This window comes from Camelus bactrianus, chromosome 5 (genome assembly GCF_048773025.1).
Source record: "Camelus bactrianus isolate YW-2024 breed Bactrian camel chromosome 5, ASM4877302v1, whole genome shotgun sequence".
NCBI classification, from domain to species: Eukaryota; Metazoa; Chordata; class Mammalia; order Artiodactyla; family Camelidae; genus Camelus; species Camelus bactrianus.
In genome coordinates, this window is record NC_133543.1 from 99317527 (window position 1) to 99344801 (window position 27275).

The 27275-nt window shown below is 45.2% G+C and overlaps 1 protein-coding gene and 2 non-coding genes across 5 annotated transcripts in view; all 3 read left to right on the top strand.

Annotated features, from left to right (window-relative positions):
* The window catches only part of ATG16L1 (autophagy related 16 like 1), a 35605-nt gene extending 11969 nt beyond the window's left edge, over nt 1-23636 (top strand). The window contains exons 6-19 of one of the 3 annotated variants that reach the window (XM_010948172.3): nt 1724-1789; nt 4150-4236; nt 4877-4933; nt 5151-5198; nt 5813-5915; nt 8497-8602; nt 11203-11273; nt 12127-12198; nt 18462-18582; nt 18848-18953; nt 21369-21518; nt 21661-21708; nt 22563-22664; nt 23404-23636. In XM_010948172.3, coding sequence (XP_010946474.2) covers nt 1724-1789; nt 4150-4236; nt 4877-4933; nt 5151-5198; nt 5813-5915; nt 8497-8602; nt 11203-11273; nt 12127-12198; nt 18462-18582; nt 18848-18953; nt 21369-21518; nt 21661-21708; nt 22563-22664; nt 23404-23497 — 1231 coding nt within the window. In that variant the 3' untranslated portion in view covers nt 23498-23636. The remainder of the gene's footprint in view (nt 1-1723; nt 1790-4149; nt 4237-4876; nt 4934-5150; nt 5199-5812; nt 5916-8496; nt 8603-11202; nt 11274-12126; nt 12199-18461; nt 18583-18847; nt 18954-21368; nt 21519-21660; nt 21709-22562; nt 22665-23403) is intronic. The other 2 variants (XM_010948170.3, XM_010948171.3) reach the window with 2 other exon arrangements.
* On the top strand, nt 6847-7122 carry LOC123614893 (small Cajal body-specific RNA 6). The gene has a single exon (XR_006722375.1).
* On the top strand, nt 16593-16827 carry LOC123614894 (small Cajal body-specific RNA 6). Its single transcript, XR_006722376.1, has one exon.
* Nucleotides 23637-27275: the final 3639 nt, after the last annotated feature.

Here is a 27275-nt window from a genome sequence, read left to right on the forward strand (position 1 = left end):
GGAGAACAGTGCACACTTTGGAATGAAAATGGGGTGCGAGTCCTGTTACACATCTGCCCTTGTTCCGTCCTCTGGAATGTTTCCCTAGGAACATGCCCTTGTACGTATTATCTGATTGCGTATGTGGGGCCTGGGGATTCTTTACTCAGCTAGTTCCTCCTTCTTAGAAGCCTTCCCCTCCTTCCCGCCAGTACCCCAGATGAGATGTCCTTCCTCTTCTCGCAGCTTTTGTTTACCTGGGTCATAGTATAGCCCTGTTTTGAAATAGCTGTCCATGTTCTTCCTCCCTCGCTAGGCTGCGGACTGTCCGCACAGGCAGGCATGGTGGCTGTTGTGTAAGGTGCTCTCAGGGAATCTTTGAACTGTTAGGAGGCCATTTCCTTCTGGCTGTTGTAATGAAGGCCAGGCTGTGGGCATTTTCTTCTCCCTGTGACCCCAGATCTGTCCTCTACTTAATCCTTGAAGACAGGTGCTTTTCCTTTAGGAAAGTGTCACACACCCATACCAAGATTTTGCTTTTCCCTCAAAGATAGTTTATAGGTCGTCTATTCCAGCTAAGAAAAATTTGTTAACCTGTATTTTTTTGTCACTTGTCCTGTAAGACTGACTTTTCATCTTTGGTATAAGATTAAGAGTGTAAGGCACTTTATCAAGCTACAGCCTCACCCACCCCTGCCCAGATTCTGCTGTGCCACCTAAGACTTTGCTCGGATTTGAGAATTACCACTATGGCAGAAGTGGGTTGTTTTTTTGTTGTTGTTGTTGTTGTTTTAATTTCAGCAGGATTCTTTTTTTTTCTTCTTATCCACTGTTTTTAAAAAAAATTTTTTTAATGGAGGTCCGGGGATCGAACCCGGGACCTTGTGCGTCCTAAGCATGCGCTCTACCACTGAGCTAGACCTTCTCCCCTCCAGCAGGATTCTTGACCTGAGGTCAGCAGCAGTGCTTGAGTTCTGGGTTGGGGTCCTCCACATCCAGGGCAGAACCACAGACAGGTGAGATCACCATGGAAAGGAGAATGAGGCCAAGGTTTAATGGTTAGGAAGCTCCTGAATTTAGAACTTGGGAAGGGGAGATGAAAATGGTTCTGAGAGGAGGAGAGCGTGGAAGCAATTGCTGACCACATTAAAATTTTGCCACAGCCAAGACTTCTGTGTCCAGTCCTAGTAAATTGAAACTGTATGTTTTGAGGGCTCAGGAATCTCACTGTACCTCAGTTTCCTTGTCCTTAAAATGGGAATAATAGTACTTAACCTTAAAACATTGTTCAGAGGATTAAAGGAGTTAAAAACCTGTAAAATAAAAGCATGCCATGTACAGGTAAATTTTTATTATTATTTATGCTCTTGGTATGTTAGTGTGAGGCCGTTTACTGTGGAAAACGAAGTCTCGACCGTGACGAACCCTGGATAAACCTGATGCACATTTCTGTCCTGAGAGGCCTTGGGTCCCGACAGGCAGGCTTCTCCTGTGCTGGTTCACTGCTTTCTCTAATAATATAATCCCTCCGTACTGCTTTGCTCTGAAATCCATTATAATGGGATCCTGACTAATGTTACAGGTGTGGGTTTGAGACTTTGGGTATCTTTACCCAGGGCAGTTTTTACTTTAAGTGCACCAAATATTCAAATGTGTTATTAGAGCTAGTAATTTTTTGAGAGCCAAAACCACATGTTTTCTTTAAGTAGACACACTGAGCTTTTTTTTTTTTTTTTTTAAATAGGCGGCGGCAAGCCCGGCTGCAGAAAGAGCTTGCAGAAGCAGCAAAGGAACCTCTACCAATTGAGCAGTGAGTAGAGCTGTGCACATCAAAATTAGGCTCTTAATAATTTGGTTTGCTCTTTTTAAATAGTTTTGTATTTTATTTTTATAAAACCATTTTACAGATTGTAGAAAGAAAACTGAAAGACTTAAGGGAGAAAATAAAAAATTACCTTCCAGAGAAATTTTAAACAAACTCATTACCTTCCAGAAAGTTGTCTCAGTTTATACTCATTAGCTGCGAGTGTGAATTCTGACTTTTTCTACCCTTAACCAATGACGGCCTCACTGTTTTCCTGTTGACACTTGGGTCCGTTTCTACCCCTAGCGGTAGCTGTCACAGTGTAATGCTGGGCTAGGGTTCTGTCTCTTGCTCTCATCTTGGTTGGTGACTTCAAGTGGAGGTTTGGGCAAACCTTTGAAGCATAAATAAAAACTGGGATCTCCTGGAACAAAGGAATTGAATTGATAGGAGCTTTTCCTAATCTGGAGTTGGGTAGAAGATCTTTTCTGAGATTTGAAGCTTTATTTTGAGAGTGGTGGGTATTTTAGTAAGTAAATTCCTTTTGCTCTGGCTCAGGATGTGGTGGTGTTTTTCCCCCCATTGAAATATATTCTGGAATATAGGATTAAAGTTATGATCCTTTATTTTTGTTGTTTGCTTCCTTGAAAATGGATCTGAGTGGTTTAAATTCAGTTAGGGGTCATCTGCCAGGCAGAGGTCTTGATTTATAACCAAGCCTTTGCTTTGGGTGTAACGTGTGTATTGTCTCTGCTGGCACATGTGGACAATGAGTCTCGGGTGTGTTTGCCCAAAGCTACAAAGGAGATAAATAGTTGACCTGGAAATGAGATTTGGTTTCTTAAAAATAATAGCTTATGAAAGCATCCTTTGCCTGCCCCTTATTGGCCAGCATAAACAGGCAACTAGCTATAACACAATTCAGGAAGGTGAAGCATCCTGCCCCGAATCACACAGTAAGTGGCGGGGCTAGAGTGCAAGTGTAGGGGTGTCCAGCTGTAAAGGCCTGCTCCTAATCTCTGTGCTCCCCTAAGTGGGGTTTCTGCTCAGAGGACATGTACATGTTTGAAGGATTTTGATAGCAGGTTACCAGATGCTGGTATTTTCTCACAGTCCGGGGCCTTTGCACAGGTTCAGGTAGCTTTATAACTATACAGTTGTATCTCAGACCATTTACTTAGGCTCAGCTCATGTTTGTCACCCTTGTGTGGACACAGGTGACTCCCCCAAACCACACCTGAGAAGAGAAGAAAGCCCAGCCTGTTCTCTGTCTCCAGACCTACCTTTGTGCTCTAGTCCTGGCCAAGGCTGGGTTCAGTGACATGGGATCCCAGAGTCACTGGCCAAGGAAAATAAATTTACTTGAACTTGGTTTAACTTGCTTGGCAACAAGTTCTTAAGTATATATTTACATAATGCAGATAATCAATCATGGATAAAACCTCCCTTTCAAGTTCTTTTTAATCCAAACATGTGATAATAAAGTCTTGGGTTATTCGATTTTATTGTTTTACTTTCTCCATGAAGATTGCAAGTCGGTAGGAGGTCGATAAGACCAAAATAATTACTTGCCTTTCCCCTAACCAGGAAGATGGGGCGGGAGGGGAATTCCAGAGGAGCTTTGCATCCGGCGGGATAAACAACAGCAAAGGAGCGTGTTCCTGTGACTTGATTATTTCATATGAAGTATGATGGACTCTCCAATGCCAGAAACGCCAAGTGTTTAAACATAAGCATTAAAAACCAAGTGTCAAGAATGGATTGTGTTTAGATTTTGCTTTCCTGTCTTATTATTAAAGTAATATTTAGAACAGGGTTGTTTATGTACCCGTTGATTTCACTGCCCTTTTAGCAGTCCATTTGCCGAGTGACTTGGATCTTCTGCCTACCCTGGCATTTTCATGTACTCCATAGCTGCCCTCTGTGTCACTCAGCCTGTCTCCTGGGAACTGTTTGTTGAGAGTGCCACAGTCCCGTTGTTGGTGTCCAGCAGGCCTTTAGCTGCAGACCGGACTTTTGATGGGAAGACTACCTTGGTGCTGGTTATGTGGTGTAGACTTAATGAACCACTATTTCATTGCTTTCCACTTGGGAGCTGTGTTTAGACCTAAAAAGATCAGAAGTGCACTTCTAAAGTTATTTTCACTTGGAATCCTGGATTTGATTTGAAGGGATTATTTCTTATTATTGCTCAGAGCATGACAGCTCCTTTCTCTCCAGAGAACCCTTAACCGCCTCTGTCACAGCAAAGTCACAGAGGCCATGTGTGACTAAGAAATGGTGTCACGCTGGCCTTTGCAGAGCAGACTCATCACAAAGCTCCTGTTGAGCAGAATCAGAGACTCCCCTCTTTCCCTTCTTTCCAGGGACGATGACATTGAAGTCATTGTGGACGAGACCTCTGATCACACCGAGGAGACCTCTCCAGTGCGAGCCATCAGCAGAGCGGCCACGTAAGTAGGCGGGTTGGGCCTAGAGAGGAGAGCTCAAGCGACACTTAATGGTATGCTTGTGGGCACAGCCCCAGACCAGTGCGGTCCCCTGGCCCTAGCCGGAACATGCGACCCCTCTTGCCCAACCATGGGGGTTGTGGGCTCCGAGTGTCCTCACCTTTCTTGGGTTGCCTCTCCTTAATGGGAGCTGAGCCGTCCCTTAGTGCTGCCACCAGCTGTGAAGGGAAGCAGAGAAAGGGTAGTGGCTTCCAGAAAGATGGACCTTGTTGGGCAGGGTGATTGTTTAGATCATACTGTTTAATTCTTCCTTGGGGTCCAGGATTTTTTTTTTTCCTTTGGTGACCAAAGCAAGATTAGGTTATAAACCACTAGAAGTTGTTAGTTCGGTTAGACAGTTTGATTGTGTAAAGCATTAATTCCAGGGAACCATGTTTCTTTTAAAACTTGGGAGGCTGGGTTTTCCCTCCTACCTTCCCACTGTTTTCTGGTGGTTCAGTACTGTGAGGGGTTTCTCGGCTGGGGTTTGGGAGCTCGATGGGAAACATACTCCCAGGTACTTATTTTTGCGAACTGTCTTTGATTGATTGATTGATTGGGCAAAATGTTTCTAAGGTTTAAACCTGTCCTCCCTCCTCTTTAGTAAGCGACTCTCGCAGCCTGCTGGAGGCCTTCTGGATTCTATCACTAATATCTTTGGGTAGGTTAGAAAACCTTCACCTTTCCTTGTTAATATGTGTGTAAATATACCTAAGTGTATGTATATAATTTGTTACCAGTTTTTAAATGTACACCAGAATTTCAGTGCTAAGTATACAGTTGCCTTAATTTCAGCTTTTCATTTAGCTTCTTCCTTTTTTCCTCAACTTCCTTTCTCTTAATCTTGCTGCGTGCTGATCTCTGGCCTTACCCTTTAGTCTGTCCGAGTCTCCCCTTTTGGGACATCACTCTTCTGATGCTGCCAGGTGAAAATATTATCCTCTTTTAGCCCAGCATGCAAGTGTGGGTCGTTGGTAATTACGCTGATCGCCGCTTCACTCCCCCGTCATCACATGTCCACGTGCTAACCAGGAGGCTCTGCATGCTCCTCGGGATGCTGCCCGCCCTCTGAGCGGGCGAGCAGGTGGAGCTCTTTGCACTGTAATCACGCTCTGGTCGCTCTTTCTTTTGGCATGTGTTCAGCTCCGCCTTGACCACACGTGCGCTGAGGATGACTGTAATCAGACAGGAATCATCTTAAAATAGTTTTATGAAAATACCGATGAGCTCCCTCTGAGCTGGTGGTTGCATTCAGTTGAGAACGTTTTTAGCCCTTTATTGACAGGGACAGCCGTTGTTCAGGGACTGCTTTTCAGTGTTGAGTTTTGAGGTCCATGAGTTAGTGAGGAGAGTACAGGGTAAGTACTATCTTTCCAGTTGTCATTGAGTGAGGAAGCTTCTGGTTTGGGTAATCATTGTGGTGTGGGGGGTTTAGAAAGGAAAAGAAGCTATTGACCAAAGATGTCTTTGAACCCGCCAGAGAGTTTGATGGACAGTAAGCCTGTGCAATCCTAATATTGTCCTTTATGTTACTTCTTAGGAGGCGCTCTGTCTCTTCCTTTCCAGTTCCCCAGGATAACGTGGATACTCATCCTGGTTCTAGTAAAGAAGTGAGGGTGCCAACGACTGCAATGTATGTCTTTGTAAGTATGGTTTGTCCCCAAACCGCACGAAGCTTCATGTGGAAACAGGCTGACAGTTAAAGGATCCTTTGTCCTGCTGCAGCCAAGCTCTCTGTTATTGTTTTATTTTAATTAAGCTTTTATAACTGTTGGCTGTCTGATATGCAAAGCAAAATTGCTTTGATAAAATAAGCAAAATCTATGTATTTTGCTTGAGAACAGAATTTATTACAACCGCCCTCTGTAATCCAGGACTAGCTGAGAGAGAGGGTTGGTAGCATGAGGGACGGGGCAAGGGGAAAACTAATTAGGGTGGTGAGAAGTTAGGGGATGATTCACAGTCGTCAGCGGTTGGCTCCAGGTTAGAGAGATTCTAGTCAGTGGTCTTTTGTGGAAGGGCAGCTCTTGACTTCACAGGTTATGCCCATGTGTGACTTCTGACCATTAGGAGCACATGGTTGGAAGCAGGAGCCAGTCCTGGGCAGAAGCCACTGTGATACCACAGCTGTCATCTGGAGTTTGGAGTTGGGTCTTAGTTCTAAAGGATAATCCTGTCCCAGCTGGGGTGACTGAGCAGGAGCGGAAATGGCCTGTGGAGATGTGTAGTCCCTGGCTCGGGGCTAGCCAGTGAGGGGGTAGGGGGTGGAAGGGCAGAGCAGAGCCCTAATAGTTGGACTGACTCTTGGATTGCTTGGGGTGAGTTACAGGGGCCAGCTTTCAGGGAGAAAAAGAGTTGTTATAAAAATGGGATGGAGTTCATGTAGGGAGAGCTTTCAGTTCAGCCATAAAGAGGAACTTGAGTAGTTATTTCCCTACAATGAACTGGCTGAGCAATTGGCCACCTTAGTTGTTGTAAAGAGAGTTCTGTTCTGGATGAGGGTTTGGATTAGGGACCATTATGGCCCCTTCCCACTCCACTCCTGTGATTCCCTAACAGGCTAGGCACCTCGGAGGTCGATGATGATTGGTAAAAGGTCTGATTGCACTTAATGTCACAGTCCCTTCCCTGCCCTCAGCTCCCAGCAGCCCATTTTTCCTCTCCTGTCACATTTAAGTCATGTGTATGGGGTAATGGAGCAGCTGATAATTTGGGATTCTGTCAGTGTGTGTTTCCGAGAGTGAAGGGTTCACAGCTGGCAAGTGTCCAACAGAAGCAGCTACACAGGAGTTTGATGAGTGGCAGCCGTGGGCGTGATTGTGCATGATCTCAAGTTTTCAATCTGAGACCTCCCAAGTAGAAGGATATCATAAAAAAAGAGAGGGGAATTGTGTGAAGTGAAAAACTGTGTCATCACCTGTCTGACAACTTTTCAGCACTGGGACACCAGCGAGGTGGTTGGAAATCAGATCACCAAGCAAAGTGATGATAAAGTGATGTTTGTACCCCCATCAGTTAAGAGCCACGTTCTCAATATTTTCGAGCATCTTTTTCAGCCCTAAGCAAATGTGAAGATCAGATTTTTGTCTTCCCAAAATGACCTTTTGGGCAAATGATTGATGATCTGTTTAATTATCCAATATTTATAATCCATGTATTGGCAGTCTTTTCCCCCTCTTTTTTATTATGAAAATTTTCAAACATAGGCAGAGTAGAGAGTAGAAGAACCTCTGGGTACCATCGTCCTGTCAGGTAGCTTTAGTTAGCCACGTTTGCCAACTTACTAGCTCTCCCCACCCCCTACTTTTGCTGGGGCAATTTAAAGCAAATCTCAGAGTATTTCACCCATAAACATTTCAGTATCTTTTAAGAGAGGAGGTCATAGTGACATCTAGTATTCTTTCTTCCCATTCTAGGATGAGGTGCTTCTTACATGGTTTTCCTTCTTTTCTGGAACACATACCATCTTTTCAGATCATGTGTTCCAGTATGGATGCCAGTCTCAGAATTTCCCTATGAAGAATTTAAGTTCTCCCAAAATAACACCTGTTACTTTTATTGAAGGTCTAGTCATGATCAGGGACAGTCACAAAACCTGCAGAAATCCTTTTTTATGGATGAGCAGACAGGCTTCAGGAAGTTAAGAAACTTGGCAGGCGTCACACTGCTAACAAACGTTAGTGCCATGTTGTTTCCAGAAAGAACTGTATGGAATCCCACTGTAACACTGGTGTGTGGCAATAGGACTGGTGTCTGCTCATTAGGACTCTGCATATTAGGAGAACCAAATGAAAAGCTTTAAAAAAAAAAAAAAAACTTTTTTTTTTTTTTTGAATCATGAGAAGCTGTGCTATAAATTAATTCGATACATAGTTTAATTCGTGGTATTAATGCAGTCTGGACCAAAAGAAGCCGTTAATCATAGGCTTACTTTTCAGCTGTTAAGTTCATAGTAGAATATACAGTGAAATTGCATTATTAGAGGAAATAAAATTAATGCGAAGACAAACTTGAGGCAGTTGGTCTGCACGGATTTTTGAATGCAAGAATTTAATGATAATAGACTCTTAGGAGACCCTGGGCCAGGCACCCAAGTTTGTGTTTGTGTCCCCTCTTCAATGACAGGTGTTAAACCTTTGGTTAGGCATTCAGAGCGTTCACTTGTTTTGCGCCCTTCTTGGGAACAACAGTGATTGGGTTTGAAATAGGGCACTTGTCTTGCAGGACGCTCACGATGGGGAGGTCAACGCTGTGCAGTTCAGTCCGGGTTCCCGGCTTCTGGCCACAGGAGGCATGGATCGGAGGGTGAAGCTTTGGGAAGTGTTTGGAGGTGAGATCTCGCTGGAGTGTACAGAAAGAAGCTGTGTTGGTGGCATCTGGTTGGCCTTGCTTTCAGGCAATCTTTGAATTGTTCATCTTCTCAAAACATACAGTATTTTGTGTAAGGAATCATCTGACCAGAGCATTATTACCATCTCAACCTTTCAGTATTTTGATAATCAGTTAAATATACATGCATTTTTAATAAGGCAAGATCAAAGAATAGGCTCAAGGGTTTTATAGGAACCACTTTGTCAAGTTTCCATAGTTGCAGCCTACATGCTGTCTGTCCAACAGTAAGTATCACCATCATACCTTTGTTTTATTTCCTCCAATTCTCACGATAGCCCTGTGCAGTTAAACAGGTAGGTATCGCCTGTGTTTGACAGATGAAAACTCAGAGACGTTGGGTTTACATGGCTGATTGACCTGGCTGGTTTGGTGGAACTAGCACCTGAGCTGGGTGTTAAGACTGTAAATCTCTTGCTTATTCCAAAACAGCCCCCCTGAGCTGTAGAGCTGCTGAGGAAGCAAGTGTGTTGCTTTTGATGTGTTCGGAGCAAGAGCAATGCAGTGAGCCCGTGGTTAGAGCACATATTCACATAGAGCACCAGGCTTGTCTGCCTGCCCTGGCCTTTGATTTTCATGGAGGTGACTTCGTAGTTAAATCCCTGGCAGTTAGAGCTGCTTGAAGCCCATCAAAATTTGTGCTACTTTACCCATTTGTGAATGGTAATCGCTGATACTTACAAAACAATAGTAAAGCCGTATCATAAGAAGAGAAATTTTATGGTATTTAGTTTTTAAAAATATGCACGTGTAGTTTATTTTGATTATGCCTTGTGATTAGAAAGAAATAGCACTAGAAATATTTTTGTTTTACTCCTTGGTCAGTAAAAACACTTGTAAGAAAATGAGATAGCAGCCATTAGGACCAGTGTTACCTCTTTGCTGCTGAAGAGGAAGTAAGCATTAGTCAAAATTAATATTGACATAATTTGTGCCAGAGCATAATTTGTGTTAATAAAATGAAAAGTTTCTCCTGGGTCTACAGAGGTAACATGCAGTATTTGGCAGCAGCTTTTATGGTTCTCTGGAACAGGTACCAGTCATGTCCTGACTAAATTATAGGAACTTTCCTCCACAATAGCTTATTCAGTCGTTTTTCCCCACTTGGCTAATATTTACTGAATCTTGGAAGAGACCAAGTCCAAGAGGCCTTTTATGAAATAGTTCTGGGGGTTCTGTTTTTCACTCTTTTGCCACTTTCCACCCAGTAGGAGTACCTGACCTTGCTCATTCTGTCAGAAGCAGAACTCCTTGGTGTAGCCTCTCCTGGTGCCATCTAAGTAAAAGAGCTTTTAATAAGGTGTTTGGTCTTTTGAGGCCGGTCTCTTGTGTAGAATAGCACTTACTGACCTTTTTTACATTTTGACACTGTGTCACCTGCCAAACAAATAGACTAGTGTTTTGGGCATAAGCCAAAGAAATAATTTTTAAAATTTGCAGTAATATTTTTGTCTATAAAGTCCTTAATTAGTAGATGTTGGCCTTCTTTTGACTTGTGAAAATCTAATGAAAACTAGGAACCAGGAAAAGGCATTAAATGTGCTATATTTTGCAAATAAATTCAGAACAGGGGTTCATCCACCAGGTCAATAGTCCTGTCCCTAAATGTACTTGACAGCTCTAAACCAGTGTTTATATCATTGTTATTACCATTTAGAAGTTAAGAGAAAAAGCTGTTCATTGACATGTGTACCATTCTGTGCTCCCCTTTTATGAATTCAGTTTGAATGGTTCCCTAATTGTTTTCCTGGCTTGTCCATGTAGGTCATCCTTAAGCTCCCTTTTAAAACAAGGAACATAATCACATCATTGAGACTCATACTCTCATCATTAAAGTTTCCGTGTAAGTGACCAGAGCTGTCTGAAAACGGAGCCCAGGGGTGTGTGGCTGGGCCTGATGGTGGTGGAGGCTGGGCAGAGAGGGAAGGGCGCATTGGTAGGCAGTTGGAGTGGCAGAATCCTGGGTTCATGTAGGTAGAGTGAGTAGGTAGAGTGACTAGCTTTACCGGCATTCTGACTAACAGCCAGTACGCATAACTACAAATACAAATTTCTTTTCATACCTGAGTTCTGAAATTTTAATGGTCAGTTTCTACAGAAGTGATCGGTAAGTTGTCACAAATACTGATCAGATCCAAAGATGTGTTTATGTAAATTAGAAAATTTTACTGAGAAATAACTAAATCAACTTGGTCTCCAGGTCAATTGCCATGTTTTTAAATTCCTGCACTTATCTTTTGTAAAGGGAGTTGACTAAATTTCTTGGAAACAACAACTTAAGAACCCACATGAAAATGCTGGGCTCTGCACCTGCCTGTACGTTCATTGCCATAGGACTGACCAGCTGTGTATTTTGGTCTCACTATTCTGTTTGTTCCTGCTATCTGATTACTCTGTAAAGATGCAGGAAGGCTGCTGTTTTGACCAAATAATTGGCTTCCATTGTGTTTCAGGATCCTCATTTTTATGTCTACGTTGGCTTTATCGGTTTTTTTTTTTTTTTTCTTTAACCTTCCTTTCTTAATCTTTGTTTTTATGCAGACAAATCTGAGTTCAAGGGTTCCCTCTCCGGCAGTAATGCAGGAATTACAAGTATTGAGTTTGATAGTGCTGTAAGTATCCAATATCCACGGAAATAGGTGAGTTTAGAAATTTTTAGAAACAATTTAAGACATCTGTTTCTTGAAATTTAAAAATAACTTACCTGGTTTCTCTGCTATTTTCTGTCTTAAATCAGTGTTAGAGGAGGGTGCATGTAGACTACATAAGTTCTGTGCCGATTGTGACTGTGTTGAAGACTGGGGAGGGGGGACAGTTCTGTGGTAACCCATCCAGTGTCTCTCCAGACTCAAGAAGAAGCCCCGGTTTGGGCCGAGGCAGTACCAGTGTAGAGGAGAGAGTCTAGTGAGACACGTCAGAGACAAGAAGGTCTCCAGGAGGGGAGAGTCGGGAGGTGAGGCTGGGGAGAGCCGGTGCCTCCGGGCTTTTGGGCTTGGACAGTTGTAGGGAATTAGTACTTGCTTTTGCTGGAGCGAGTGGCAGCGAGTGGGGAGTGAACACAGAAAGACTAGTTCCATTTTGAGCTGGACGTCATTTACAGCGCTCAGGCAGGATTGAGCAAGCTCAGGAAAGAGGTCTGAACTTAACAGGGATTGATAAATTGACAGGCTGCTGGTTATAACGGTTGGTGTTCAGATCAGGTGTATAGTGTTAGACATCTAAACCTTTTTTTTGTTTGCTGGTTGGTTTTGGGGGCTAATTAGGTTGACGATTGATTGATTGATTGGAGGTACTAGGGATTGAACGCAGGACCTCATGCATGCTAAGCACTCACCCTGCCACTGAGCTATACCCTCCCCGCTAGGCATCTAAATCTTCTGGAGCTTGGTTATTGGGGAATTTGTGTCATGTGAGCCGAATTCCTCTATTTTGACTAATATTTCTTTCCTCCCTTTATTCCTCTAGGGATCTTACCTCTTAGCGGCATCAAATGACTTTGCAAGCCGAATCTGGACTGTGGACGACTATCGGTTACGGGTAAGACCTAGTTATGAAAGTTGGCATCATCTCCAAACTTCATGCAGTGGATTATCGGTCACAGAGTGTAGAAAACGGCAGGTTGATTAATTAGGAGACTTGTGTGTTGTCCTGAAAATCATGTTGGGGTCCCCTTGCCTTTCCTTTCCTCCTTAGGAAAATGTATGTTTCCACTTTACATTCTTTCTTTGTCCAAGATTCAGTGGCAAAATATTTGCAAAAGGAAACCATCACGTTTCCATGAAAGACTTGGGATACTCCTGTTCAGAAGAACTAGATATTTTTGGTGGGCGTCAATTTTAGCTTAACTTTGGCTGTTTTAGCACCGGCTGCTTCACAGAGTAGAGCTGGAAAGGAGGGTCTAGAAGTCCAATAAAGATAAAACAGCTCTGAAACAAAGCCCAGACGTGGGTGTGGGACAGGGAGAACGCTGGGATGGGACATGGACGGGATCTGCATCTCAACCCAAACTTGCCAAGAAGTCTCTTGGACACCAAGACAAGGACAGAAATTTGATGGTTCAGTCACGTGTTCTAACAGAAGGCATACCTTAATTTGGAGACACGTTTTTCTCTTTAAGATTGAAGCAAACTTCACACGTGCTCATTGAGTGAGGGCCGCTGAAAGAGCTGGTGGAGGATTTGCTTGACATTGGTAGGCATTTTACACCCCCCAGAAAAGCTTGCCACAAGCTTGTGTGTCAACCCACATGGAAAAGAGGGGGCATGGCATTCTGTTGATTCTTATTTTGTGGTTGGCTTTATTCCTTTGATAACTTAAGTTTAAAAAGCTAAAGCTCCTTAGAAACAATGATCAGTACATACATGTAAACAAAAAAATGTGTAGCATATTGTATGTGTATTTACATATAATATATATGTGCAGTCAAACTGTAATAGTTCTATCTAATAAGACAGAAAAGGAAAAACAAGAGGGCATGATATTAAGATGGTTTTCCTTAAAAGATCAATCTACAGAGAGGTGGGGAGCCGCAAGAGATTGGTCCATTAGGTGGCTTCTGATGGTCTGATTTGATGATGCAGCTGGAAGAGAAGAATGGTCGGAAACACACAGTTCAGTCAGCACTTAGGCTTTCCATCTTCTTGAAGGAGCTGTATGGAAAATTACCAATGTCAGATGCTAGCTAATGCCTAAGGGTGGTAATTCCTTATTCCTAGTGGGGAGAGGATCCAGGGCAGCACATGCAAAGAAAGCCTGAGATGCGAAAATGACAAGAGATTGTGTTCTCCTGTGAAATCTGAAGGGCCTGCTTTGGGCTCTTGTTGGAATGAAGGAGCAGGGAGGTGGACAGCTGGATGCCTGCAGGCAGGGCTGGGCTCTTCTTGGGCAGCAGCTCACGTCTGTTCAAACACTTAAACGAGTTTTCAGTTAAAGCCCTACAGTCCCGTTTTCCTGGCAGAGTTAGGGTCCATCCTGTGGCATGCCATCTCTGTTTAACCATCAGTTGCGTAGTGGAAGTTTAAGACAGGGTTGAATACTTCTGCAGTTGTTAATTTGTCTAAAGGAAAGGGGACTTCACCTGAGTGGCTTCTGTGTGTTTGACCCAGTAGTGAGGTACGTTAGGTACATTACCGCTTGTAATCCTCCAGAGGATCCACGTGAGGTAGGTGGATGAGGAAACAGGTTCAGATTAAGCCCGCAGAACTGCCTAAGGTCACACAGTTAACAAATAAAAAGATGAGAATTTGGATTGAGGCCTGTATACTTTCCTGTGTTTGAATGGCGATTGGCCTGGATTATTCTAGATTGAATACAACAGAACTGTCTAATGAGTAAGGAGGAACATACAGCCTTCCTTACATTTTAGATTCTTAGAGGAGAAAAACAAGTAGCTGAGGAGTCAGCTAGTCGTGCAGGGTGATAGGTTTAATTGGTAGAAGAGTTCTCTGCAGCTGGGCATCAGCTCTGGGGTCTGAAGTAACAGGAAAGGGACCTGGAGGTAGAACTGAATGACAGAGGTCATAACATTGGAAACTTTTCTCAAGTGCACTAGTTTTGCAAAGGTGGGCCGAGTCTCACTGGAGAGGGTTCTGGGCACCAAGCTCAAGCTGTGGATGCTGATGAGCTGGAGGCTGGTGCCAGGGCTGTAGCCTCCTTTGCTGGACCAGCTGGCTTGAGGGCCTCTGGTCTGCTCACAGATAGTGTCCTGTCACTCGGTAAAGGTATGAAGGAGATCAGGAGGCCTTTTAAACAGGTTTCTCATATCCACAGAAGCCACATGAAACCCTCACCCGAGTCCAGGAAGTAAGTAGGCTCTCTGTCTAGGAGGCTCTGGCTTCTACCTAGACCCTGGTTTACAGAGGATATTGGAGGACATGAATGGACATCCATGTTCTGAAACTCAAGATCCAAGACTGGTCAGTGTCTGCTTAGCGTGTATGGTAAGGGGGTGGTGTTGGAAGAAATCAGAATGCAGGATCAACTGGTGCTGGCTTTGAAATCCTTTTAGTAAAGATATCCTTGAAACAGCCTGGTGTTGAAGTTCCAGAGGACTCCTTTCAATACAGGATGTTTTCAGCTCCCTTAAAAATCTGAACGATCAGTGTAAAACTGCCTGGCTGCTCTCTAAGCTGTGACTTGAGGAACTGGGTTGAAGAACCCACCCTGCTCACTTCTCTAACGGCGATGTGGAGAAGTGGCCACAGTGAGGACTGGCTTTCAGATAAGGGTGTTTATTTCAGAAACCTCCTCAAGTTCTGCGTTTTTCTGAGGTCAGTTGTCTTTGGTTGGTGCCAATGGTAGCGGCCTGCATGGTGGGCGACACTGGGGAGCCCATGCAGAGCCCGAGAGAAGAGAGCTCTCAGCCTCACTGCTGGGGCTCAGGCTGCTGGGACATCTGACTCTGTGCCCCACCTCTTGTGAGTCTCTTTTTAAAATTAGAGGAAGATAAAAATCTGAAAGTAGTGTTTGATATTAAATATTAAGAATAAATATTAAAAACAATGAATGGATAAAAGAATTTTAAGTAAATTTGATCCACTTAAAATAATTTAAAAATCTATTTTTAATGATAAAAATGATTGCATGCAGGAGGCTAACTTCTGTACCATTGAGAGCATGGAGATGGAGCTGGTCAGCCCAGGCAGGTCCAGCCAGGTCTCCACCAAGAACAGGGTAAACAGAAGTCCAAACTCTTTAAAAGCAAACAAACACATATGAAGAGCCAGGAAATAAAAACGTCCCTTTCTTTTATTCCACTAGCCCAGCAGTTTCATTCTGGGAAATAGGGAAAGCTGTATGCTCATAGATGTTCACTGCAGCTTCACTTGTGATCTGGGTGTCTGCTGGCCAAGGCAATTTCAATTAAATTGTAACCTCATTGCTGGGAGATTGTTTAGCTATTCTATAGTAATTATGAAAACTCTTTAAGGATGGGGTGGGGTACAGAAAGAGGGAGAATGAATGCTGTTGACCACGTGCTTTGTGCAGGGGGCACCTTACACAACCAACGTGAGGAAGAGATTAGTCTTCCTCAGATGTTAGAGACCCACGGTGTTCAAGCCAAACCGCGGGACCCTAAAACGTGTATTTTCAGCTGTCGCATGAAAATCTGCTTGTGCTATAAAGTTAAAAGTGCAGTGGATAAATTTGTGGGACATTTTCACATGAACTGTATGAATATACTAATGTGCATGTCAAGTATGCAGAGTGAGTGCATTCTCACAGCCCATTTGTGAGTGGTGTCTTTTCCTCCCTGTGTTCGTGAAATGCGATTTTACTTGTATACTAGGAAGACAGCCAGTGCATGTACACAAAATTTGTTTTTTTGATGAAATAAGGGTTTTGGGTTTTTGTTTTTGTTTTTTTTTTTTTTTTCACTAAGAACTTTGATTTACATAGCATGAGAAGTATCTACACAAGTTTTTGGTCTCTCCCCAAGGTTTGCACAGACTGGGTGAGTTATACTGAGCACTATTCCTGTACTGTATTCAATGCCAGCTTCATTGCTGGGATTTTCTTAGTCTTTCCGGAAGGATCAGTGGGAGGTTTTCACACAGCTACAGCAAAGCCGCCACCTGGCTGGCAGCAATTGTAAAATGCTGTTCCAGTTTCAGAGAGGTTTAAATGTGAGAGAAAGGAGTCTTGGAATCCATGCGGACTTCTTCTGAAGGAGGAAGTACGTGTGGCCAAGTTTTCTGTTCCTGTGCTCACGTGGAGTTGTTCCACTGAGCACAGAGGAAAGATTGGTTTCTAAAATGTTAACACTAAGCTGAGATCTCTGCTTTGGGAGACAAGGTTGGAACTCAGTAAGTTAGCAATTGTAGTTAAATACATTAGGGTCTTTCTTCATTTTCATTAGATAGAAAATGTTAGTGAATACTTTCCGAGACTGAGGTTTTCACACGTAAAGATACCAAACCGAATTGAAAAAGTGAGTATGAAAAGGGCTGACTCCCCAGGCCCCTTCCCGGCATCCTCACCATCCCCAGCCACCCCTGTCCCACTGGGCTTCAGGACAGAGGGCAGCTGACACTCGGTGATGACCCGCTTCTGCGTTCCTTGGCAGCCCGGGGAAGATGCCATGGTTGGCATCCCACAGCTAGTCACAAAAAGATTTGATTGTTGGGAATGCGGTATCTGTGGTTATAATCTGACATTTCAAGCTGAGAGTTCTGATTGAAAACCCCCGGGAGTTTCAACTGTTTATTTAAAGAGTCCTGATGTTTCCTTTTATGAATTGTGCCTGCAGCAAACCTCTGTTCTGACTTGAAGTAGGAAGCTGACTTTCAGAGGCAGTGGTAAAATCCAGGATTTTAAAATTTTGTAATTGAATACATAATTCAGATTTTAAAAAATGGTTGAGTACCTACAGATATCTGTATTAGAGCTTATTTCAAGAAGGCCCTCTGACTGCCCCTTCCTGCTTCTTAAGTTGATACTGTGCTGAATGATTTTATTATAGCTTGATATGTCCTGTCATCCGACACTTAAATTTACCTGTATCCTTTATAAATAGTCTCCATTTGAGTAATATTTGTTACCACGGCAATTTCTGTAATAGCAAAGAGAGCATATGTAATTAGTAGTTTAAAATGTGAATAGCTTCAGTAAAAAGCACAGATTCAGGAAATTTCTACATGTATTTGTTAAACGCTTGGGAGAAGGCAAACATGTTCCTTTTTTATAGCGTCAAAGATTAATGTGGCAACATAAATCTAATAATATTAAATAGATACCATGAGTATATAAGTTGTTCTTTTCCATTTTATTGACTAATAGCACTTAATACAGATATCCTATTTATTTATGTTTTGTGCACTTTTCTTTTAAGTAAAACTTTGACCGAGTACTTTATTTTTTTCAATTGGAACATAATTGATCTGCAACACTGTGTTAGTTCCAGGTGCACAACATAGTTATTCGGCATTTCTGTACGTTACCAAATGATCACCACGGTGAATCCAGTTACCACCCATCACCATGCAGTTGCTGCAGTATTACTGACTTTATCCCCCATGCTACCTGTTTCATCCCTCGGAGTTCTTGTACCTCTTAATCTCTCTCGTCTCACCTATTTCACTCATATCCCCACCCCCATCTCCATAAGCACTCGAGTTTTCTGAGTTGTTCAATTGTTTTGTTCTTTAGATTCCACCTGTAAGTAAAATTGTGTGTTATTTGTCTTTCTCTGTCTGACTTATTTCACTTAGCATAACACTCTGTAGGTTCATCTGTGTTGTCACAAATGGCAAGATTTCATTCTTTTTTAGGAACATAGAAGGTTCCTTTTTCTCCACATCCTCACCAACACTTGTTTTTTGTTGTCTTTTTGATAATAGCCATTCTGATGAGTGTGCAGTGATATTCTCGTTGTGGTTTTGATTTGCATTTCCCTGATGGTTATTGATGTTGAGCACTTTCATGTGTCTGTTGGCCATTTGTGTGTTCTCTTTGGAGAAATGTCTAATCAGGTCGTCTGTCCTGCCCCTCCCTTTTTTTGAGGATGTGGTCATGTGAAGTTGGTACTAGTGGTGTTGGATTTTTTTTATTACTTTTTTTTTTTTTTTTTTTTTTAGTATTATTTTCGGTGGGAGATTTATCCTCTTCTTCTTGGTCCCTTATCCCTGGGTAATAGCCAAAGATAGGCTTTCTGGGTGCTTCCCTGAGCTGTGCATCCTTTGTCTCTGAGCGTTCCTGAGCTGGTCTCAGGGTGTCTGAGAAGCTAGCGCCCTGGCAGTTTGCCACTGACTCTCCCAGCATGGCTCCCCCGAGGCTTACCCTGGCCGTGTTCTCTCTCCTAGCACACACTCACAGGACACAGTGGCAAAGTGCTGTCTGCCAAGTTCCTGCTGGACAATGCGCGTATTGTTTCTGGAAGTCATGACCGGACCCTCAAACTCTGGGATCTACGCAGCAAAGTCTGTGAGGAAATTCAGTCTCTCTGTCTCTATGTACGAGTAGATGTTAACCGTGGAGGTGTTTGTTTCCACACTGAAAGCCTGCATTTAGTGTGATGCAGTTTGAATTTCAAGTCCAGTTTCATTGAGTGGTGCCAGTGTAGTGAATGTTTTTCATGCTTGAGGCTTCATTGGAATAAATAGTTCTGATCACTTAGAGAGGACAGCGATGTTATGTGTACAGCCACAGAGGGGCCTCTGCTTGACACTCATGTTTGGTTTTCTTTCAGGCATAAAGACGGTATTTGCGGGATCCAGCTGCAATGATATTGTCTGCACAGAGCAGTGTGTAATGAGTGGACATTTTGACAAGAAAATTCGCTTCTGGGACATCCGGTATAACACCCAAGAGCCTGGTGGGGAGGCAGAGGAGAGGGTCTGTTCATGGTAGAATTGTGATGGTGTTTTGAGTGTGGGTTGTGTTTTTAAAATCCCTGAAAATGGCAGAAGTGAGCTCCGGTCCACATTATCTTAGCAGTCTGATGTTCTCTACTAGCTGCTAGGTACAGATGACCAGCTAGGTTGTTGGGTAGTTTCCAGTGTAATCAGAAAGAGAGACACAAGTCTGCAGGGGGTGCTGACACAGGGCCAGGTACCCTTGTCCAAGGATGTTAGAGGCCATCTCTCAAGATGAGTCCTGAGAAGTGAGTAGGCTTCACATTGCAGAAGAGCCACTGAGAGACATTCCAAAACAGAACAGAGCAGCCGGGGAGGGCAAGTCAGGCTAGGGCAGCTGAGACTTACAGGGTGGGTTGAATCAGATTGCCATGGGCTTTTTTTTTTTTTTTTAACATTTTTTATTGATTTATAATCATTTTACAATGTTGTGTCAAATTCCAGTGTTCACAATTTTTCAGTCATTCATGGACATATACACACTCATTGTCACATTTTTTTCTCTGTGAGTTATCATAACGTTTTGTGTATATTTCCCTGTGCTGTACAGTGTAGTCTATTCTACAATTTTGAAATCACAGTCTATCCCTTCCCACCCTCCACCCCGCTGGCAACCACAAGTCTATATTCTCTGTCTGTGAGTCTATTTCTGTCCTGTATTTATGCTTTGTTTTTGTTTGTTTGTTTGTTTTTGTTTTTGTATTTTAGATTCCACATATGAGCGATCTCATATGGTATTTTTCTTTCTCTTTCTGGCTTACTTCACTTAGAATGACATTCTCCAGGAGCATCCATGTTGCTGCAAATGGCATTATGTTGTTGGTTTTTATGGCTGAGTAGTATTCCATTGTATAAATATACCACATTTTCTTTATCCAGTCACCTGTTGATGGACATTTAGGCTGTTTCCATGTTTTGGCTATTGTAAATAGTGCTACTGTGAACATTGGGGTGCAGGTGCCATGGGCTTTAGACGCCATTTGTGAGTGACTTGATCTTACAAGCCATTGGGTATTGAGCAAAGGATTGCTTCGTGAGAGTCTGGTAGGTTACGTTGGTGGCAGCTTTATAGGGTTTATTGGGGAGCAGGGAAATCAGCAAAGAGTCAGTGAGGATCTGAACTCAAGGCGGCAGAGGGAGATGCGGAGGGGAGGATCGATTTGAGAGAATTTGGACAGGGTTTGTTACAAGTTGAATGTGGCGGGTGAGGAAAGGGGAAGTAAAGCAAGGTGGAGAATAAGTGATAGACTTAGGAAGAGGGTGCGGTGACCATGTTCAGAAGGGATAGTTGTTTGAGGTTTCTAATAGACATTTGGAAAAACAGAATTTTTGAGAGGTTGGATTGGAGGAAGAATGAGAAGTCCTCACATGGAAAACTGAAGGCGTGAGAGTGGGTTAATCAGAGAGCCAGCATATGAAGCAACAGGAGGGCAGCTTTTAGGGAGCTTCTGAGGAGTGGCCAGAAACGGGAAGAAAGCTGGAGTCCTGCTGGTGGGCCAAGGCTGGGGTGGGTACAGGGTGTAGGGGTCCAGTTAGGATGAGGCCAGTCAGGAGACAGGTAATTGGTGATTAGTGTTAGGTGTACTGGTTGGAATCTGAACCTGAAACATGGAATTTAAGAGCACCCCTAATTTGATAGATGAAGACCTCGAGTCCCAGGGTGGTGCGGCAGCACAGGAGGATAAACTCATACTTGGTTATGGTTTGAGGTAGGAAGTCATTTCTTTGAAAGTTTACAGAAGGATCCGCACCTCCCTTGGCTGTATCAGCAAGAGGGCCCAGCCCAGGATTGCTGTTCACAGAGCTGTGCGTGAACTGGGGCCCAGAAGAGAACTGGGAGAGTGAAAGGAGGAAGAGGGGGCTGCCAGGCATCTCAGTTCCATGTCAGAATCACCAAGATGGGTTGGAGGGCCCCTGAGCTGAACTTTGTTAGCAAGAAGCCAGGGAGAGACCACATATTTGTCCATGTAAGGCCGCCCAGTCCCGCTAAAGCAAGTGTATGTCCCTTTGGATAAGTTGTCATTGCTTAATTGACATGATCCTAATTAAATAGTAGCCCGTTTAGTTCATGTTAATCAGAAGCTCTCATTGGCAATTACATCATTGCAGAAATGGCAAGGAAATTAATGTCCCAGTTTCGGAGTTCCAGTCCTCCAAACTACCAGTGGACTCTGTTGGGTCGCTGAGGTTGTGTGTTGGGGGTGGAGAGCATTTTCACCGCCCTTGAAGAGTATTGCATTCTGGTTGAATTGCCTTTTCTCCCCCATCGTTTTCTCCATGATGTCACATCCTGGCTGAAATGGGGGAGGTTCTGACCTCTGTTACATTTTCTCAGACTTTCCGTCTTTTTCATAGATCAGAGAGTATCGTCCGAGAGATGGAACTCTTGGGAAAGATTACTGCCCTGGACTTAAACCCAGAGAGAACCGAACTCCTCAGCTGCTCCCGTGATGACCTGCTAAAAATTATTGACTTACGAATAAACGCAGTCAGACAGACATTCAGGTAACTGAAGACACTGGTGTGGGTTTCGTTTCAGTCTTGCTGGTTTTCTGAGGATTGCATGGAGACCAGAGGCCCTGACCTGCCCTCATATCCTGAGTCATGTGGGCTCTTGGGGGTGATGGTGTCCTGTTGTTTGTTTCAGTGCTCCTGGCTTCAAGTGCGGTTCTGATTGGACGAGAGTCGTGTTCAGGTTAGTAGTGATGCTCCTCCCGTCCCACTCTTCCCACTCCCCCCGACACGCACGCACACACAGTATGGTTCATCTCAAAGGTTAGTGCACAGGCTTCTTCCCGTTGGGGAAGCGAGATAAGTTTGTACAGCGTCTCAACCCGAGTAAGTGTCTAGGAGCTAACCTGCAAGTTCAGTCCTAGAGGTCACTGTCACTGTCTCCTTCTCTTCTAGGGTCCCTTTTGTGATTATATGAAAATGTGTGTCGTACCAAAAAAATGAGTTGTTAGTTGGTTTGTTCTGGGTCCACCAGGTTCACCTCCCTTTACTCTTTATGTAAATGAGTGTTTGAGAGCTTTTAGGGAAGGGAGGGCGGGGGAGCCCCCTGGAGAAGGGTGCCTCCCTTTCCTAGGTCTCCCTCCCTCCCCGCAGGGTGGTCCTCCCAGAAACGTCACCGTGGCCAGCTCCACTGTTGTGGAGATGGTTCTCCATGGTCCATGCTTCCTTCCTTTCCTGCTTTTCACTGAACTGTATACATACCAGGCAGTCCACTGCCTGAAAGAAACCCTTCCCCATTTGGGGTTGACGTTGACTTCCTTGCGTGCTGTGTTTGAGTCTGCGAGGTGGTTAGGGACTTGTGGCCCCAAGAAGTAATGTGGTAGCACCATTTTTTATTAGCTGGTGAGGCCACGATGATGGGGTGAAGCAGCTTTGGCCGTAACAGTTGTGACTAGCATCTTTTGGTTTCTGAGTATGCAGAGGTGGTCATGTGTTTGACTCATAAATGAAGAGTAAACATGACTTGGGGAGAGGTTCGAGAAGACGCTGAATCAGGGTGGGTGGTGGACACCATTTCTCATCTTCTGTGTCCTGCAGCCCTGACGGCAGTTACGTGGCAGCCGGCTCGGCCGAGGGCTCTCTCTACATCTGGAGCGTGCTCTCTGGGAAGGTGGAGAAGGTCCTTTCAAAGCATCACAGGTAAGATGAACCCTCTAGGCCCCCCTAAGGCTGTGAGCAGCTGTGACTTCATCGCAGGGGTCATGGCCTCATGCGTGGACTCACGTCGGCCCCACGAGGGCAGTGTCTGCTCAGCTGCTCCACTGTGAGTTAAGTGGGTGGAGAGCATGACTGACCAGTGCTCTGGCTTATTTGCGTTACAGAACATTCTGGTGAGAGCAGTTAGAACAGAAAAGGGTACAAGCGCACGTCCTGGCTCTCTCCTCAGCAGCCCGCCCTCTCCTCCAGCCCCTCCACCGCTCTCCCTCCTCCCCGCCTCCCTCCTGAGTCCCTTTCCTTAGGAAATTGACTGCTCGTAAACACTGATTTTCATATACTTTTTATCTTCCCCTGGGCTCCTTTTTTCTCTTAGCTTTGTTCTGTCCCCCGCAGCCCAGCCGCTGACTGGAACGCAGACCCCATGTCCTCCACGACCACCTCTCACTGAGGTGCTTGTCAGAGGCCGTCACTCTTAGTTCGCTCAGAGTTGCTCCCTTAGGGTAAACCTGATAAGGCCTCTGACTCCTTCCATTCCAGCACTACCTCCTAAACCAGGGCAGGGGTCCTCCGAGTTCTTTTGCTGTCTAGATGCCTGTCTGTGAGTGGGGACAACACAGGCGAGTAAAACAGGCGCTGGAAAGTGCCTGGCTCCCTGATGGGGGAGGACCCCACTGTTCAGCTCACTGAGATCTCACCAGTGTCCCACCCTCTCCTTTTGAAGCTCGTCAATCAACGCGGTGGCCTGGTCCCCCTCCGGCTCCCACGTCGTCAGTGTGGACAAAGGAAGCAAAGCTGTGCTGTGGTCAGAATACTGACAGCCCCTTCTCAGGAGAGAGCGGATCAGAGGCGCTCAGGCCCCACAGCCCTGTCCTGGCAGGTGGCGTGTCGGGCGTGGCTCTGACCTCCAGAGAAGAGCTCGAGCCGTGGGGCGCGGTGGCCTGCCTTCGAGCAGCGTTTCTGAGGGTCGCGGCTGAGGTCTCCAGTGTCCTGAAAGAGGAACAGCGAGGAAACCTGGCTCTGCAGTCACTGGGCACGGGTTCAGGCTCCTGCCTTGGTTTGGTGGGAAACACTGCTGCTCCGATCTTCCCTACCTCGGTGGGGGCGCGGGCACCTGCCGGGTGCCCCCCAGGGTGGCCGTGCCAAAGGCGCCCTGCGCGGCTGGGCGCTGGGTCTCCTGTGTTTTCTCCCGTCCTTCCAAACTCTGTTCTGGCCTGATGCATGTCCTGTCACCTTGGGGTCATTTTCCCAGGGAACTTGCTTTCATCATTGGATTACTAGAAACCCAAACAGGATTACCCCTGCCTGCAGGGACTGCCCTGACTTCTGAGGAGATGGGACTGTGGTCCTGTCCTCCCTGCTGATCTGTGTCTTTATTACGAGGCCCTTATTCCGATCTCATCTGATTACTGTTGGAATTTCCTTAGATCTCCTAAACTGCTCTTGGACAGCAACTGTTCTTCAAAGCTCCTGACTCCTTCCCCCACAGCAACTCTGCATATCTATTTCTTGGTCAAGAAATAAACCTCAATTTGGTTTAAAATTTTTTTGAGGTGGAAGAGGAAGTGAACAGCCCTCTTCGCAGAGAAGTGGCTGTGCTGCAGGAGTGAGGCCGTATCCCGAGTCCGTCTGCCCCTTCCCCGGAGGTGGGCGGGTCGCCTCCTCCCCCGCTTGCTGCAGTTACGCTTGCTGGCGGCGTGGGGTTGGAGGCCTTATGTGTCGCCCTGGAGCCAGCAGTTCCCGGTTGCTGTCCCTTTGCTAAGCCCACGTGCAATGCCCCCTCGGTGCTTTAGAGCAAGAAGCCCATTCCAGGAAGCATGGGGTGTCATTTTTAGATTTCAGGAGTTGTGGTTAAGGCCGGGGAAACTGGCCTATGGCATTTTATTTTTAAAAAAGTTATCTTTACCATCTTACCTGTTTATAAAATTTTAGTTCCTCAAGTGACTGAAACACCAATATTTTTTATCACTTACTCACTTGCACTTTATTTTTTTTTTTTTCCTTTCAAACGTGTTCTCTGGACAGTTGTGGATGCAAGTACTAGAGCTGGGGGGAGGGGTGTGTTCTCCCTCGTCCCCGCCCCCTTCTCCCCGTTTCAGTGTGCCGTTCAGAGAACTCAGGTTGAGGGGAGATGAATTCACAGGCCAGGGCACATCTTTTATTTATTTAATTATGTTGCCCAACAGAACTTGATTGTAAATAAAAAAGAAATCCGTTATATACTTTTCAAACTCCAGGCCTCTTGGTAGTTATTTTATTCTTTATCCTTAAGGGCAAAAAGCTGTTTCCTTTATTTTCCTGGTATTTATTTATTTGTAAATAGTGGCTAATGCTTTCCCAATGCGTTTCCTCATTGTTCATCATTTAAGTCCAAGTGATCACTGGCCGTAAACACCAACGCTCTAGCCTCACGTCATTTGCAAATCTAAGCTGAAACCGCAAAAGGGTCTCCAGAATTTGGGCAGCTGTCCTCCGAGCCCAACGCGCCGGTGGTGCTCCTGCGTCTGCCCCCGGCCTTGCCCTGGGGACTTGGTCCACAGGAGTGAGAGTGAATTGTGTGTGTCTCCTGGCCTCCAGGCCACCTCTTTGCTGAAGTGGTGTGAATTTCCTCGCAGAGGAGTGATTTATTCACGGCAGCTTCCGTATCTAGTAAGTGGCCTTGTGCTATAACAAATTGGAATATCCCCCCCCCCCATGCACACACATGCACACACAGACACGCTCGGACCTCTTTCCAGCCCATCTCCACACTGTAGCTTAGCACCTTGAGTCAGGATTCCATCGTGATCTGAAGTCTCAGAGGCAGCCGGTAGTCTCCCAAAAGCTGGAGGAAGGGAGTCCTTTGCAGCTACCTTTAAGCAGGCAAGTCATTCTTCGAAGCTGGAAGCAAGTACTGCAGGAGCCTCTGATTATCCTGTTTTCTGTGACCTTGGAGGGAAGCAGTGACTGCTCTCTGTAACAACGTTTCGTTTGAGATCCATCCACACCGAATGTCTCTTTTGGTCACCTGACTGCCAAAGCTAGGTTGAACTAGTGGTTTCCATCCAACTCATGGACTTCATTCGCCACCTGTCAGATCATCTGGGACCCTCCCCAGTGCTGCTGGTTCCACTGGTTGAGGTGGGAGGCAGGTGTAGGCGTTTTTTAATTTCCCAGGTGAATCCTGGCTGGTTAGAGCTGGCGTGCTCCCCATAAGTGTTACAGGCTTTCATCCAGACATTGACGTATCTTAGAAGTTGAGAATTTAAAGATTTTTCTTCAATGAATTTATATTCCCTGGGTCGTTTCCCAAAGAATGTGATAAATCAAGTTCAATGCCTTATTCTTAAAGCACATACTGTGCCCACACTTGGCTTTATCCTACAAGTCTTGTGAAGCCCCGATGAATCTTTCACATCGTGGCACACAAGAAGCTTGGTGAGGACACGGGTAAATGGATGAAGTTGCCCTCAGCCAGGAGGGGCCAGCCCAGGCCCCAGGGCATGTTTGCTGCGAAGTTCTGGGTTTTGGAGTGTGCGAGTGTGCAGAGCTCCCCGTATGTCTTCACATTTATAGCACAACCGTGATCCACCGTGATCCTGGGGAATCACGTTTTGGAAATGTGGACTTGAAGCTCACCCAGGTGTGGCGCTCCAGGAGAGAAGAGGCAGTGATACAACCTCGTACCAGACTGCTCGCTGGGCTGCAGAGGCCACAAATGTTTCCGTTTCCGTAAAACGCCTTGGATTATAGTAACTCTCCGATCTGAACTGGATCCCATTTCACAAACGGGAAAGTTTCACGGCTCAGCTATTCTAGATTGTAGCCTGCAGTTGAGGTGCTGACATGCCGGGCGACGACCAGCTGGCCGTGCTGATGCCCTTACACCGCTTCACCTTTTATGTCTGTCTTTAAGTCCCACTCAATAGAAATCCCAAGTTTTCAAGCCAGTAAACTTTGAAAATCGTGAATAAAGTGCAGTATCTGTATTTGCGTAGATTCTTTAAAAACGTGGAATATGTGGTATATGCCAGTTAAAGATTGGATTCTGACCCAGAAGATGATTCTTGCCTCCGTCACCTCAGCGAAGTGGGATTCTCTTACCCCCGAGCACAGCCCTCTGGTTGCCCTCTGTGCCTCTAACTCTGCCCGAGTTCACTCCAGATACGTCCCTCCCATCCTCCACGTGCTGCAGCGGGATGCTCTCTTCACACGCTCGGGCTCCCCTGACCTGTGCCGGGGCCCACGCCGCCCTGGTCCTCTCCTCACCCTGACTGGCAGGCATGGTGAGAACACCATGGCGGGGGTGGGGTGGGGGTTCCGGTACCTGAGGAGGCAGGGGAAACGCTTGTGATGAGCCCCGACACAGCTTCCTGCCACTCTGATTTTGTACAGTATTTTACAGCAAGGCTCAAGCATGTTGTTCTCCCATAGATCAGCACGCATCCCAGCCTAGTAAAGACACCCTGCCGTAATTACAGCTTGCAGCCTCAATAGTGACGCGGTGTCATCCACTATCTAGTCCATATTCAAATTTTCCTGTTTCAACAATGTGTCTTTTATGGTCGACTTGTTTAAATCAAGGTCCAGTTAGCTTTGGCTGTGTAACAAACTACC